Source organism: Macadamia integrifolia, chromosome 6, assembly GCF_013358625.1.
Source record: "Macadamia integrifolia cultivar HAES 741 chromosome 6, SCU_Mint_v3, whole genome shotgun sequence".
Classification (NCBI taxonomy): domain Eukaryota; kingdom Viridiplantae; phylum Streptophyta; class Magnoliopsida; order Proteales; family Proteaceae; genus Macadamia; species Macadamia integrifolia.
The window spans coordinates 15,152,609-15,169,524 of NC_056562.1; the positions used below are offsets into that span (position 1 = coordinate 15,152,609).

Sequence of the window (16,916 nt, forward strand, 5' to 3'; positions counted from 1 at the left end):
ATAAGATCCTCCCGTGCATTATTTACAATTACACTTACATCCTCTCCTGTCTAATTGTATTGACTCTAAAGTGAAATGATTATATTACCCTTTTTTACTAAAACACGACTGTTGGGCCTAAATCCGGTTAGCTGAGTTGCTGTCCTGAGCATGGTTTCAAGTATCACTCATGTATCAATTGAGACCGATCCAAATCGATTATCCGTTTTGGAGGTAGAATAGTTGAAAAAAAAAAAAAAGAACAGGGGCAAAACCGACCGAGTAAGTAGCAACCTTGTCCTAAGTAACACATGGAATACCCTCTTTTGTCTCCCTTCAACCTTGCTACTCAAAAAAAAGTCTCCCTTCACCCTAAACACTCTTTTCTCTTTTCGCTCTCCTCTCTTTGTCGGTCTCTTCAATTCCTTTCTGAAACCCTTTAAAGATTAAAAAGGAAAGAACAAAGAAAAAAAGAACAAACTACCCTAGAAGAAGTTGGACGGATGTAACCCTCTTTTCTTTTTCTCGCTTTCTCCAATTCTTTTATCTCCCATTCGATTTGGACGGATGTAATTTTCCAAATCTTAGAGACCTCTCTTTACTCGCACTAGCAGCGACTGAAACTTTGTACTCTGCAGATCGATTGAACTCAACGACTGATTTCTCCTTTGTAAGACGACCGGGAATTCGCCGTCGTCGCTGGATTTGGTTGTTTCCGACAACCTTGTTCGGGTGGTCAACCGCAGAGGAGAGTTGGACGAATCAGGTATTCGATCTCTGATGGAAACACTGATTTCACATCATGAGTCTTCTTCCTCCTTCCTAAAGCTTATTTGGTAGTGAGACAGGTTCTTGGGCTCGAGCGATTGTGGGAGATGTTGGGTTTGATTTAGAGAAGATTAGGGTTTTCAACGATGTTATTTGGGTCGAACTGTGGAGAGAACGCTTCCAAGTTTAAAATCCTTGATTCATCACCAATGACACATTGATCCCCCACACATAATCATAAACCAAGTTTTATCTGTGAATAACTGACCAAATTGAAATTGAAATTGAATTTTGAACATCATCTATATACAAATTTGCAGGCTAGTCTGTCTCCTTCCTTTAGGAGACGATCCATAAGCCCAAATATATTTACAAAGATGGACACAGCCAGATGCATATTGGCAAACCAAGGCTAATTGTCCATCGAATCATCTGCGACAGGAGGCGTCTTGCAGATTGGGCAGACATTCTTCATTGACAACCATTTCTTTATACACTTCACATGGTAGTCATGGCTACAGTTATTCAGTGTCCCGACCTCCTCCCTGTCCTTATACTCTTCCTGTCAATTAGGAACAGAATTAACAGTTCAAATATTTTCAAATTAATGATTAAAATGTTAAATAGTTGGAAGCACAGTTAAGTTAAATCTTACCAGGCAGATCGCACAATTTCCTTCCTCCTGTATTTGATCTGAGGAACAATATATTGTCTCTGTCATACTCTTCGAACTCATATCTTCCGACAAGCCTGTGTTGACACTCCCAATCCTTTCTCCTAGAGCAAGGAGTTCCTGCTCAAGGCCAACAATTTTGACGTTTCAGACTTGATTAAAAGCTAGAAATTATCAAAAAGAGCAAGAAACAGAAGAATTATAAACACCTCATAACTCATGTTGTCCACATCCAGCCTCATCTCCCTATGCTGATCAAACAAATTCCTGGAACCATAAAAGGCTGAGCGATCTACAATCATAAGACCCTGCCAATGAACAATTAGAGTTGAGAAACATTCTATGGTCGGTTTGGCGTCAAGTGCTTGAAATAAAAACACCACAAGGCATGCTCAGTTTTTTCTTCTTTCAAAAAATGTTCTGCTAATAGAGAACGTGGCTTGCAACATACTACCAATCTACCATCATTTACAAAGCTCTAGAGGCTAATAAGAGGAGAAATTTGGTCCAACGAAACAAGGCCATTGTCACCTGAAGAAGGACCCCATACTGCTATCCGCTAGTCGAATATTCTTTTTACCTCATCACAATTCTGTGTGTACTTGGTTCTTTCATATAAGGTGCATCTCTTATATTTGGACCACTAGGGCAGTCCAATATATACAAAAGCCCAACTAGTTCAATCCAGATCTCTAATGCCATACAACCAAATCAGAAAGGACAATCCACCCCCACAGAACTTTGGACCACCCAACCAAATGGACAAGTAGATGGTTACAATCATCCTACCACATACATTTAGCCTCAATTTCCCTGAGGCTGGACCTATGAGAATACCCCTCCATGTATATGTGCAAGTATTCAATAGATATACTGGAATTGACACCAATGATGTGCAGTAAGTAAAGATTCCTTGATAAAAATGAAAATACAAACCTCAGATACCAATCTATCACTGCCACCTGCTTCATCAGAATGTGATCGGAACCTTCCATACGTTATCCTAGGTCTTCCATTCCTGTCATTGCTACGCCACCCCACAGTAGATGATGACCTAAAATGTCTTGAAGAATAAGTTTCAGATGCCAACTGCAGGCCATCTTCAGAAGAATTTGAGACGTGCCCCAAGCGTGGGTAGCTCAAAGAGGCCCTGTAAATGGGCGCAGATGATCTTTGGTAATAGCTACTGCGACCACTCCTCACAGCTTGAGTTGGGTTACCATGAAGATTTTGCAAAGGAATAGCAGGATTTCTGCTCAAAATGCAATCATTCTGGTACCCACCAATCTCTACAGAACCATTACTGTTGCAGACACCCAAAAACTGGTTGGTCTGGTTACTCAGGCCAGTGGTATCTGCAATCCCACAGAAATTTTTCTTAGTTATAATGAAAAGAACAGTGGAAAAAATGGATACAATGAGGGGAGTATATCCACAAACCTAAAGCTGGAATTCTTCCTCGAGCAGCAAGAGGCATGGAATTATGGCTCCATTCCTGAGTGGTTGCATTAACACCAAGACAAGCAAGATCCATCATGCCAGAATGATCGATTGGATGGCCAGAGGAATGGGGATGGCGAGAAACACTGCTTGACAAGTGGGTTCTAGCTAGATTAGCTTCCAAATCAAGAGTAGATTGGCTTCTTACATTCCTTTGTGAACCTTCATTCCCAATTGACAGACTTCCACCTCTATAACTGGAGTTCATGCTGATGGGGTCCCAAACCCAGTGTTGAGAAAGTAAATTAGGTTTCTCCTGCCGCACATTGGAGGAAATAGAAACATTAGAGGAACTTCCAGCATTGTAGTATCTGCTAGTACTACCTCTCTCACAAACCATAGAAATTGCTGGGCTTTTTCTTTTACGTGACCCTCTTCCACCACCAACAGTAGGAGTAACAACACTACCCTCAACACCATGAACTGTGTTTCTGTAATTGCTAGAAGAAGATGCATGGTGAGTATAATTCTGTGAGGCTGGGCAGTAGCTCCCAACAGCCGATGGCTGCAGGAAGGAATCATAAGATGAGCCTCCGGAAGCCGGTCGATAATGTGGTACTTCTATGCTGAGACTTGAGGATGGATACTCGCTTGACCTCAATGCTGAATTCCACTGGGAGGCAGAAGTTACGGCAGTTGTCGAAATGCTTTCAATTGGATAAACAGAACCATTTTCTGGAGGACCAACCCTGCCTGCAACACAAACAAGAGAGTTGAGTATTTTTAACATAAGGACAATCTATGGACTGGTGATAATCACCATTTAATGGACTACAATGGCATACAGTGCCAGCCCATATGTCCTTGGCAGGACCCATCAAAGAGGAAGTCCCAAGTGCCATGCATGGATGCCACATGACTTAAAGCTCCCTCTTTAAATGTAATAGACATATATATATATATATATATATAGGTTTAACCTTTAAATACGTTACCTAGATGCACATAAGGCTGCTCAGAAGGTATATGATTCCGGTTCTGATCATGCTCCATATCAAAAATTTGGGATTTGCCAAACAAATGCCTATGCTCCATAATAATGCCACCTCAAAGTCCAAGAGGACTTAGGTTCCAGAGCAGAATCTAGAAAGAGCAAAAGAAGACCCACCTGCATAAAAAGGAAAAGCATCCAAAAAAGTCTGAAGTGAAATTTTGCACAATGAGCTAAATCACATACATGAGAAATAAGTTCAGCTATAAAATTATTTCAAGATTCGCACAGTAGTAGCCACTTATTTTCTTACACTCGGAATGATGATGAGTACTACTACTCAATATACACTACAGTGGGGAATACTTGGGAAATCTTCCAGAAGAGTATCTAAAAAGATACCATGACATACAATTTTACATTCCATGCCATTAGCCATTCAACCCACCTTCCATTTCTGTAGCACGAGCTCTGCATACATGTTATTATGAAAACTTTCATAGAACTGTTTCTTCACGTATTCTTTCTTACTCTTCATTTTCCTTCTTAGGTAAATGGTATTGATTTATAGGATTTTTGAATATCACCCGCACAATCATAAAATTAAAAGGATAATAGGAAGACAAATCAGACAAAAGATTTGGAAAACATCTGATGATATAAGCCGTACATAGAGCTTGCAGAGGAGGTGTTCTAAAAAACAGATGATCGTCAGAGTAAGCTTCTAACCTGATCCCAAGAGGTACCCAAATCCTACTTTTTTTTTTCATTTGAGGTTTTTGTTTTCTAATGCATATTACTTTTATTCATCCGAGGTCTAACAGCTTTCAGTTCTGTGATGCTGTCTCCCCAACATTATATCAGTACTCTCTGTAAGTATTGATCATTTAATCAGGTCTACACATCGGATCAAAGCTTAGCTTGCTAAACTTGTCATGTTACATTGTATAATTAAAAACTACTCGAGAGATATCAAACAATATTTTACACGACCCAAATTTGCAACAAGCTTATGGATCTGGAGAGGGGAAGGGTCACAAAATGTACCAAAACCAACAAAGCCATACCATGAATGAAGTAGAAAGTTAAATGATCACAAACTTGACTCAAGTTTAATCTGGATGAAGCAGGAATAATCTCTCAAGTTTCAAATAACAGCACACAATACCAATCACCATACTGAGATTCAAAAAAACAGTCCAAAACTCTAAATTTTTATTCTGAGCAGCTGAAGCTTCACAGATCTATCAGAATTTAGACCAGACAAAGAAAAATGTTAGTGATTATTTCTCAAGTGTGTGATATAAAACTTGTAGTCAATTATGAGGGTACTATGTGATCACCACAAGGGACTACCCTAACCATAACCTTCCCCATGATATCCATCTCTTCTATCCAGAGATTAAACTTTAACCTATCTAAACCATAGTTGTCACGGCGACAAGGCGAACCAAGGCGGTGGAGGGTTGTCTAAAAGCTTAGGCGAGAAGGCGAACGCCTTGAGGCGAACAAGGCGACCAATTGTTATTTTTTATTTTTCCTATTTTCTAACATTGTTTAGTAAGCTATATATACCTTGTATCATAAAAAATCAAGATTAAGCAACATCAAGTCATTAAAAATCAACATTTCTTCATATTAAATCATAAAAAATTAACATTAAGTCATATTAAGTTATAAAAAATAAAAATTTTGAGAAATGCTCTGGTTCTATAATAAGTTTGACTAGTCAAATGATATTATTTTTACATGAGACTTTTTGTATCAGTTATAATATAAAACCAGCTTTCCAGCAAGTCTAAGATTACTTAAATCTGAGTTGTAATGATAAAGTTATGCTCCGATCAAACTTATTTTTAAGTGCGCGAATGCTGTTAAAATCGTCTGAATGAAAATAATTTTATGGATATCAAAACAAAAAATTATTTTACCGGACTTTTGGTTTTTAGCAATGTTTTAATATGATAGAATTTATAAAATTTTCATAATTGAGAAAAACTCTAGCATTTAAAAGTTAAAAATCGCTTCTATAACCAAAATCCAGTTTTTCTTCTTGGACTGGGGGTTGACTTTTTATCCTTTTGAAATTTGATTTTTAAACTATTTTTATTGGATTCAAATAGGGGGTATTTTCTTATTTATGAATAATATCTTAAGTAAATGAAATAATAAATATAAAAAGCATTTACTTAAATGTTATTTGGCATAAATAAGTGTCAAAACACAAGGCGGCATGTAGTGCAATAAGGCGACTGTCGCCTAGGGCCCAAGCAAACCGCCTGGACGCCTAGGCGTCGCCTAGACGATGCCTTCACAACTATGATCTAAACTATAAAGAATATCCACATGAACCACCAAATTAAAAATTGATGGATCACAATGGATTGGATAAACTTTTTGCTCCTCTCTCAAAGCCAATACACATGATTCACATACCCGTCTGTCAGTCAGAACTTTGCAAGCTCACCACAATCTGGAGTTCACTACCTTGAAAGATCCTGGATAAAAGAAGCAAAAGTGGAGCAAAGAGTGGCATCGCTTATTGAAGTAATGACAAATGGCCCTAATTGTGCAAATGAATTTAGAAGCAATGTTAGAGGTTAACTGGTTGTTAGGGAAACAGAAATCCCACGTAATCCTATCACCACTTGATACTAAAGTTAACCTTTATCTTCTTGACTCCAGGTTCTAAAATAGCATGCTTTTCAACATTGAGATCTAGACCAAACCAGTCGATCATAGCATATCATTTGCAGACATACAATTGCTAGAAACAGTTAGAAGAAAGTGAAGGCCTATGATTCTCAGAATCATGTATATAATTTGTTATCACCTCCCAAAAAGAGAGGCTTATTGATTTTTCTTTTTCAAAGACAACTAGAAGCATATTGATTTTAGATACAACTCTTTAATTTAGAATTATATTGGGGCTTGAAGTGTATGTAGGTTTTCAAAATCCTTCCTTTTATCAAAAGATGCCATTTCGGTTAAGGAGAAGAAGTTGCAGAAAGATCATTTTATACTCATGTTGTTCCATCTTTTAAAGTAGCTCACCTATTTAGTCTATGGAAGTTACAAAAGGCTATTATATACTAGTACATTGGATTGTTTCACTGCATTTATTTGCAGCCTATGACATGTCCAAGACTTTCCCCCCCTAAAAAGAAAGACATGTCCAAGATTATACATCTTCTTTCCAGATAAGCAAGTTGAATTTTCACAGCAGGTTCTGTGTCGACACCCTTTATCCGTGTCAGACACAAACACCCATATCAATGTCCACGCCACCTACATTGCTTATATTTGGGGAGAAAACATGAACAATGAATATGAAATGCATACTAGTGTTGAACAAGTTAAACTTATCATCGGTCCTATAGTACATCTTGAATTGAATTGGAAAAGTTCTTGGACAGTAGAATCACAGTGACAATCCACTGAAATCCACCTGTATAAAGGCTGAACATCCAAGTTCACATCAGAAGAAAAAAACAAAATTGGCATTCTATCTCTACAGACTAAGGTTTCAAATAAAAACATGCTATCCATTGAAACAAAAAAGAGTCCTCTAATTCCATCAAAATTTTCTTTCCAAGGTTCTGACTATAAGTATAGGCTAAAGATGGCTGTGAATGTATGATGGACATGGACAGATTCATAAAGGTAAACACGACAAAAGATCTTATATGCTTTCCAGCCCGTAACTCAAACGAAGAAACAGCCAACTAAATCTACACCATATATCAAAGGTACCTCAACTTTTCTCTCTGGAAGTTTTGGACCAAGATAGTAATTATTTGTCTACATACTGCATTACTGCATGAAAATTACCTCACCTGAGAAAAAGGTTAATAATATCATCCCTAACAAATAGATTCAAAACGGAAACAGATGAAACTGGAGACTAAGCACAGATGCACTACTATGATCTAGAATTGGAAAAATTAAGGACAAGGATATGCTGTTTTTACACATGGACTCGCAAAATAGGACACAGTAGTTAAGCTTGAATACCAAAGAATTGCCATATTGCTAATGCCTTGTAAAATGATCAAACAAGGCACAACGGTATCAGTAACTCCATACTATGACCTCCGGTCTACACAAAACTCATGGTAATCATTCCACCTACCTCTAAAATCACTTGCTCCAGAATGAGATCAATTTATGGATATGCCAAAAAGACCTGTTGATCATGTAAAGATCAGAATTAAGAAAGATATATCAAGACAGTCAAAATCTATTGGTATGTGAAATAAACAAAAAGCTCTAGATGCAAGCATCATGCCCTTAGGAATATAAACTTTCTCACAGTTCTGACAAATCATACCCATATTTCTTACATCCATCCTTGTACCATGCCTGGAGTTTCCACCGTTGTAATATCAGATCCAGTGTTTTACAGTTTCAGGAAATCCTCTCAAATAAACAAAAGGGGCACCCCTGTGAACAGTCAAAAGATGATTGGCCTCTTGTAGAAACCACTTTGTGGAATTGTTTGAGAATTGACCACGCATTAAATACAATTATAGACATTCTTGAAACCCTAGAATGGATCAGATGTGGAAAACTTGGACATCAAATTGAATCTTCAGAGGCAAGTGGATATAAAAAAAAAATTAATCCCAATAGAGGAGGACAGGTCATCGAAGAAGCATCCTTTATCCACCTGAAACATTTTTCTCCTTCTCAAGTCTTACAACAGGACCCAGCTGTTAGAACATATAACAGCCCTTTTCAGAGGAAAATTATGATCACCTATACTGACAAACGGATAGTAATAAGGCAACATTGTGTTAATGGAAAACACTTCCTCCATCTTGTTAGTTATAATTACTCAAGTATTGTAAAGCATAAATTTACTTTGAAATATGAACGAGAATCTTACTTCCTCCTTGCACCTTGAAATTATTATCATCTTCCATGGCACCACACCGGGTGTTTCACCTCAGATGACACCAGCTCCAACCAATTTGTCAAACCTACTTGAAATTTAGTATACAAAGAGGAGAAAGATTTAATTCTGTTCCATGCGAAACCTTAGATTTCCTCAAGCATCTTCCAGCCCAACACCCAGGCCACAATGCAATAGTAGTCAGTAGCTGATGATTGTGATCATGTGTGAGTTTAATACAAGAAGCATCAATATAATGTCTTCAGCTTTCAGTATGAAGGCCTTCCCTCACGTAATAAAGAAAAACAGAGAGTTGGTTCACACACAATTCTCACATTTTTACAGTTTTTTCACCCCCCCCCCCCCCACCCCCAAAAAAAAAAACCTTCACACTAGACAATCACTGCAAGAAATAGTCAGCTGTCACACCAAATTCAAATTAGAGTTCTTAAATGAAACCTTCTAGCAGATGCCATCCATCACGTCAAAGCTAGCAAGGCACCAATACCAAGAATTTTAGGTTATTCCTGGATCTCTAATCTCATCAATTTCCCTTAGCATGTTCAACCATCATCTTGCAAATCTAATCACATAGGCTATTCCCAAGCATCCTACCATCCTCAGAAACAACCGCAGAGCTATGAGCAAAAAGCACCATACCAACACAGCCTCTATTGCTTGGATTAGCATGGCAATGCTAAGCACACACTCCATGAGCACAACTTAAGTAGTCCCTCCGCAAATCAAAAAATGTAGTCCTTGGTAATCACTATTGTTCCCTCCCAATGCAGAAGTACAACTAAATCTTTGAAATTGCAGTGTTCATGAATAATGAAACTTAATGGGAATACAGGATATCAGGAATGAAATCCTTCCTTCTGTTGCACAGTGAATTCAAAAGGTGCCTGCAACACCAACCATAATTCAGTTGTACACTGTAAATAACAAAGACCAATCAAGCCATCCACATGATTTGGCTGTAGTATAGATGGCTAGGAAGTAAATAAACCTTGACACAAAACAAAGTCTCTGTTAACAGTAAATAAATCAACACTAGAGAATCAAGATTAGGAATGTTTTAAAAGCTAAGCAAGGGGGGACAAGGCAAAAAGGTGGTGGGATTCTCAGAAAATCAAAGTGGACAATTAATAGAGTCAATCGACATGGACAACCCAAACAACCACACAAATGGTCTAAACAACTAACTAGTGGTATCAATGTCTCTGAGAGAATCTGTTTAGAGGAATTAACAGCTCTAACAACTGGAGAAATAGATAGATAGAGATAGAGATGGGAGCTTAACTATACCAACCCTTCTTACCTGTACCACCAGCATATACGCCTCAATCTAAAGCTTCCATACAACTTGGTGTGATACATCCCAGAGGTCAGGGAAAACACATTAGAGCAAGAAGATATACAATCATCGTCCTTCAACCTGCATTATGAAATCAACTAAACCTAGTGCCAAGGTAAGGAAATCCATGAGGAGCCACTTAACCACAAGTACTAGTTGATAAATTTTTCAAAAATGTTCCATACTTCATCCCACCCACCCCCAGTTTTTTATAAACAAGAGAGTTTCAGAAAGAAGGCAAGAATGTGGAACTGTCTTAAGCATGAGGGAAAATCTTTGTTTCATTTTCTCCCCCACCCCCCACCCCTCTCCAACTTTTCTCTGTTACTCTTAAAGTAAGTTATATCTATTAGCTGGTTTGATCTCTTCTGTTTTGGCTCACAGACCATCACCAACTTTTACTCTTAAAATAAGTTAAATCTATGAGCTGCTTCGATCTCTTCTGTTTTGGCTCACAGTTTATCACCAACTCCTCAATTGAAGAGTTCAAAGATTTTCTTTCCCACTACAACATTATTTCATGTTGCACAATACTGCAAGCGACAACCAAGGCAACAGAATTTTCTTAAGGGGGGTGGAGAAAGAGGCCAGTGGCAGCAAATCCAGAAGCCATTGGAACAAATGAAACATGCCTCACCTAACACAGAAAATTAACATAATATAGTGCATGATAGCAGCACTTTTATGCAAGTATTACAAGCATATTATGGTAGTTCCTCTAGTGAAGAATGAGTATAAGAGATGGAGACACTCATATCAGCCACGCAAGAAAGGGAAGGAAGGGGGGAAAAGATTTGAAACTGGTAAGCGGGATAGAAATAAGGACGTCAGTGGGTGTGAGGGAAGAGTGGTTATTTTTTAGACTACTCAAAAGCTAAAAATTATGGTTTTTCTTGTAAGTAGCAATTTTCTTTCCTCAATTTATTAGCAAAAGTTTGATCCAAGAAGGCCTCCACATATACACATACCATTGCATGAAAGTAAGCACCCTCTTCTCTTTATACAAAAGAATATATTAATGATGTGTTTTGAAAAATCTGGGAATGGGAAAACCCAATTACTTTTCAAGTTTAACTTATATGAAGATGCATCTGTAACATGTTTGTTTTATCTGAAGAATGACCATATTAAGCCAGAATATATATATATATATATGTTCGTCAACAAAATAATGTTTCAAGTGAGATTTTTTTTCACAATACGTATCAGTTCCTGTCACTAAAATGAAAATAAGATATAGCATCTGGTTGTTTATTCCATCCACCACTTTGTACATGATAAGGAATCTCTCTTAAAAAAATAAGTAAATTTGGGATCTCCCATTGTGCCTTAAGTTAGCTTTCTCCTTTTGCACATCTCACGGATGTTATAGAGAAAAAATGACTTTTTAAAAGAAAAATATTTAGAAGAAAATTTCTCTTCAGTAATTTCCACCAAAAGGAATAGATGTGGATGAAAATAAAAAGAAATATAAATTATCGAAAAAGAGATATATCTGTGTATGTTATTTTATTTTCTTTTGTATAGCACTCGCAGTAAGTTCTGATAAAAATCCAAAGAGAGAGAGAGAAGAAGAGGAAGGCAACAGACATCCATGTATACTTTAGATACTATACACCAATTTTTACAATGAATTTTTATTTCATGGACACTGCCGGAAACTGCAAGCTTATAACAACTTAAAGATTCCTATACAACTCATGAACGTGATCCACCATGTATGATCTAAGGGTGTAACCCGTTTTGGAACTGTGCCACTAACACCTCTTCATCCCACTCGAAGTCATACCTAGTGGCTAAGAAATAGAGCTTTGCCACATATTCTCAACGGTCATACTGTCCTGCGGCAATTGTGAGAACTGAAGCTGCATACGCTGCTTGTAGTCTACAGGCAACAATCTCCAGTTCATGGCCTCCTTCATTTCAGCTTTGGTGTTGACAAGCCCAATACCTCCAGTCTGATTCTGCTGTTGGTACTTGATCAACCACAATCAAGTTGTGCCCTTCAACTTGGCTTTGGCAAATAAGAGTTTCCTTGCCTCACTCAAGCCATACCATCAAAGAAGATCTCCAGCAGTCCAGCCTATGAGTCCAATCAAGGCTCTACTCCAGATTGTGACCCCCGTAGAAGGCGAGAAAATCCAACTTGGCCCCTCTTTCAGCTCCATAAAGATCATGACCAAGAGGTCAATCAACTCCAGGTGGTGGTAGGACAACGTGAGACAGGACCCATTGTTGAGAACCCACATTCCCTCCAAAAGAATTCAGGTCGTGATGATTGGGAGGAATGGGGATGTTGGCTGAGAGGAAAAATAGAGAGTTGTGGAATGGAGTTGGAAGAATCCCCAAACTGAATTGGACTCTTCCTTATTGGATTGTGTCGGATGCCATCATGGTCTGAAGAGTTGTGAAGTTATCAACATTAGTCCAAAGTGAGTTGTTAGATGTTTCTGAGGTAACCCGGTCTGCGAGATGGGCGATGTCTGCCTTAGTTTACTCCTTATAAGTTGACCACCCCAAGTGATAGCAACTCAAATGATAAGGAAAATGGCAATTTTTTAAATTCTGGAGCAGTTCACACCCTTATTAGTAAAGTAAACAAGTAATAGGACCAAACTGCAAATAAGAACTGGAATTTTAGAAAAGGGACCGATAGTAGTTAGAATCAACTTAAAAAATATGGGGTTTTTTTTTTTTTTGTAAAAAATAAAAATATGGCCTTGTATGGAAATATTAAGAATCAGTTTCCTTCTTCCTCGCGTTAAACAGGTACTGCGATGGACCATAATCTGTTTCAGATGAGAGAACTCTCTCATGCAGTCATGGATTGACCTGAAATTCTGGCAAATAGTCTTCACACCCAGATCTCTTTTAATCAGCTAAAGGACACCCAGAACAGCAAAGTGAAGAAATGATATTTAAATTCTGAAACTAAACCTGGGGAAAGAGAGATACCTAGGTCTGTAGGCTTCCAGGAAAGTTTCGGACTGGGGCTTTGCAGGTAGATTCGCCCAGAGGTAGCGATTTCAAGCCCCAAGTTTAAAAGTGAAAGAACAAGGGATGAGGGAGATCGATCCAACCTCTCCCAGCACTGTTTGTTCGATAGTAGTAGGGGAAGAAATAATAAAAGATAAAAATAAAAACAGAAGAGGAAATTGCACTCCCCTCCCCAGTACTTTGCCTTAATACCACTTTTCCCCACATATTCTGAAAAATACTAGTCCCTCCCTTGTAGTTTAAAGATTCTATCAATCGTACCCCTTCAATTAGATAACCCTGTTAAGTGATGACATCAGCCTTAAAATATGATATATAATTCCCAAATTAACCTTTCATGATGTAAAATACCAAGACTGGCATTTAGAGCCCTAAAAGGGGTCATCGTCTTTGTGGCAGACAGTCTGAAACCCTTCTCTCATTGAAGCTCACCTCAGGAAAACCCTAGATGTACGGTTGATGCTCAAACCTTCATTGTAAAGCTCCGATTGTTGAGGGGTTCTGAAACCCTTGATTCGTATTCGACTCATCACCATCTATTTGGATAAAATCGTTTTGCCTCAAATTCTCTCAGTTGAACCTCTCTATGATGCCGCTGCAAAGCCTCCACTATCGTCATTCTCTGCTCATATTTCCAGAATTAGAGTCTGCAACTCTCCACAGGTAAGTCTGTGGTGTTTGAATACTTTACTTCGCCCATTTTTTCCCTTCTTTGTTCTCTCTCATTAGTACCCCTAAATTGGTTTGGTTGCTTTTTATGGAATTTTGAGGTGGCTGGTATCCTTCGACATTCAAGCACATATTTGAGACCCCAGAAGCAATTTGAGACCTCTGCAACTTTCAAGTTATCTCTATACAACATTCAAGCTTTCTCTCTGCTACTCCAGGTATATATTCTCTGCAACCTTTTTTCGTTGAGAAATTACAAAAAAGAGAGATGAGAAGAGAGACGAGAAGTGAAGAGGGAGGAGAATACCTAAGTTCCCAAGTGTGATTTCTCCTATACCCGATGAGTTGCGAAGAGGGAGGAGAATACCTTGTTGCACTCTTTCTTCTTCTCTGCATCAGGAGAGCTTGAAAGCAGGTCCAGCCAATCCAAATACAAGGAAGAGGAGGGAAAGGGTAGAGAAATGATACGTATTAGATACAAGGGTAATATTGTCTTTACATGTCATTTTAACACTGTCAGTGACTAATGGGAGGATTAATAGAATCTCTAAAGTACAAGGGAGGGGAGTGGTATCTTTCAAAATACGTGGAGGAAAGTGGTACTAAGGAAAGAAGAAGAAAGAAGGATAGCACCCAAGATGTAAGGAAGATAAAAGAAACGAACAGAAGAAGAAGGGAGAACGGAATGGTCAACTTACCGCACCCGTGAAGGCAAACTCAAACTCAAATTTTCATCCCAATAATCTGAGAATCGATTGCAACCGTATGTATATATATATATATATATATACATAAAAAGAGAGAGAGAGAGAGAGAGAGAGAGAAAGACTCCTAATTACATTCTAAAAACAGAAATAGAATTCAACCCAAACTAGGAAACTATCCTATGTTATCTTACATAAAACAAGAATAACCCAATAAATAAAATATCTAAATATCGCCTTTCCGGCCAACCAGGTTTGGATCTGGTACTTATCGGTCTGGGTCTCCACATTGGATCATGCCAGTCCAGGCATGATAATGCTACTGCATGTTAAGTTGAATCAAGAATATTGGCAAGGTACAATGTGACAATCCAGTAAATTGGAAATACAACCTCCAACTCCACTAACCATGATGGGAACTCAGGATTTCAGAAGAAGAAATGGTTTCATAGGAAATAGACCATGAAACACCTTTCAAAGACCAGCTTAAACTGCAAATAAGAAAGCCATCAACCAATCCACCCCTCAAATGAGGCTACTGCATTAGTAGTCTATTTGTCATGAAAAATAATCACCTACTTGGAAAAGCAAAAAACCAGTTGTAAGTCAAAATAGATGCACATTAGACTGACAAGTTTTGAACTGAACTATATAAAAAAATTACGTGATCAGGTCAGGAGAACTTACTGAATATGAATGTCAGCAAAATTCGAGCTGACAGGGATGATCTAATCTTCTAAAGAAGCAATAGGATTTCTGGGTGATAACAGTAAAAAAAATTATGAGAAAATCCATTGGAAGGACAACACTTTAGAATGCTGTAACCACTGAGGTGAGCCTTTGGAGAAGGGAGAATATTTAGAGAGAAAATTATAGAGTTAGAGATGAATAAATAGAAAGATAGAACACAATCATACTAACCCTTCTCACCTGCATATACAGGCATTTTCCCAGGCTAAAGCCACATACCTATGAAATTGCATATGTCCCATTGTTCAGATAAGTCATGAAGAATAAGGGAACTATAAGGAGCTGAATATGCTTAAGTAAGAAAAATTATCTTCCCATAAAACTGCATACTGATCGAAATCAACAAAACCTAATCACAGATAACGAAAACAATGGAAACCAAAGGCACTTGAAAGATATATATTGAAGAAACACTTAATTCAAATGCATCAAAATCAGCATACAGATTTTCGAATCCTATAATGCCTATTTCAAAATAAACCTTCCTACTACAAGAGGAATCTTACTGATGCTAAAACCCCTTCTAAATAAATTTCTAATGTACCTTAAAGAGTGAATCAAGGGAAAATCCCAAAGTAGCAATCATTATCATTATATAAGGCTCTATATGAAGCCTAAGAGCTTCCAAAGCTCCAACTAATTGTACCCCAGGGGGAAAGATTTTTGGATGGAGAAGATAGTGCTAATGATGAACCATCTAATGTGAGGATATATTTAGATAATACTCATCACTATATTCAGATAATTATGCCACTCATGTAAACTTTGTAGAATAGGGTTATAACCGATGACAATAGAATGATGCAGCCAGTGCGGGTAAGTTCAATACTAGTGCTTGGAATAATCACCTGATTCCTTTGTTCAAGGAATAAATCCTTCTTGTTCCAGCAGCTCAGATCTTAGAAATAGTATCTCTCATTCAGGTGACAGGCGGGTAAACCTTTCCAGACACCCCCCAAAGTAGCCAACTCAAGGGACTCATCCAACTCTGGTTGAGAATGTAAGAAAAGTATGATTAGTTCAGGTTCAGCAACGGTTTTGGTATACTAGACTCATGAAGTTTTAACAAGTAAAGCAGCATCAAATATGGAGGTCACCTACAAAGAAGTTTATAAGAGGGAAATCGACTCCTAGAAACCACTGAATATTTTGTACTGCCTCTTATTTTGTAGTTATATTTGATGCCCACTAATTGTTATCAGAAAACTGTCCGAATCATATCCTATACCAAGACACAAAGATGCAATTTGGCATTACGGTCAGAACAAGAACAAGATCTAGACCGAAATTGTTTACTTATGAAGATGCCTACGTACTGAAGCATCAAGTTCTTGCATTTCTACCGTAAAGACAATGATCCTTTAGTAGAATTGCTTTACTAATTAAGAAATTTTCATAAGCTAAACTATATTCCTTAATGTCATCCTCTAACACTTTCTTTTCATATTCCAGCTTATGATTCAGACTTTCCACTTTACATGTTGCTGGTATGATGCAAATGACAACAAAATCAAAGAATGCTAGTGGTAACCATGACAAAGTGGCCCTGAGAATACAATCCCAGTCTATCAAGTTCTCTGCATGATTTTACTTCCCATTAGTTTAAGTACAGTGCATGGCTTAGAAACAAAGCCCACCTTCGAATAGCATAACCAAAAGAACACACCCCCACCACCACCCCCACCCCCACCCCA

General features: G+C 38.0%; 1 protein-coding gene across 13 annotated transcripts in view; it reads right to left on the minus strand.

Annotated features, from left to right (window-relative positions):
• Nucleotides 1-994: 994 nt before the first annotated feature.
• The window catches only part of LOC122082448 (probable E3 ubiquitin-protein ligase HIP1), a 17,058-nt gene continuing 1,136 nt past the window's right edge, over nucleotides 995-16,916 (minus strand). The window contains exons 2-12 of one of the 13 annotated variants that reach the window (XM_042650018.1): nucleotides 16,071-16,210; nucleotides 15,394-15,441; nucleotides 15,160-15,228; nucleotides 8,182-8,294; nucleotides 7,984-8,037; nucleotides 3,856-4,028; nucleotides 2,861-3,613; nucleotides 2,357-2,775; nucleotides 1,630-1,728; nucleotides 1,403-1,540; nucleotides 995-1,309 (exon numbers count right to left, since the gene is read on the minus strand). In XM_042650018.1, coding sequence (XP_042505952.1) covers nucleotides 1,160-1,309; nucleotides 1,403-1,540; nucleotides 1,630-1,728; nucleotides 2,357-2,775; nucleotides 2,861-3,613; nucleotides 3,856-3,955 — 1,659 coding nt within the window. In that variant the 5' untranslated portion in view covers nucleotides 3,956-4,028; nucleotides 7,984-8,037; nucleotides 8,182-8,294; ... (1 more) ...; nucleotides 15,394-15,441; nucleotides 16,071-16,210 and the 3' untranslated portion in view covers nucleotides 995-1,159. Of the gene's footprint in view, nucleotides 1,310-1,402; nucleotides 1,541-1,629; nucleotides 1,729-2,356; nucleotides 2,776-2,860; nucleotides 3,614-3,855; nucleotides 4,029-7,983; nucleotides 9,651-15,159; nucleotides 15,229-15,393; nucleotides 15,442-16,070; nucleotides 16,211-16,916 lie in introns of those variants that run through there. The other 12 variants (XM_042650019.1, XM_042650023.1, XM_042650022.1 and 9 more) reach the window with 12 other exon arrangements.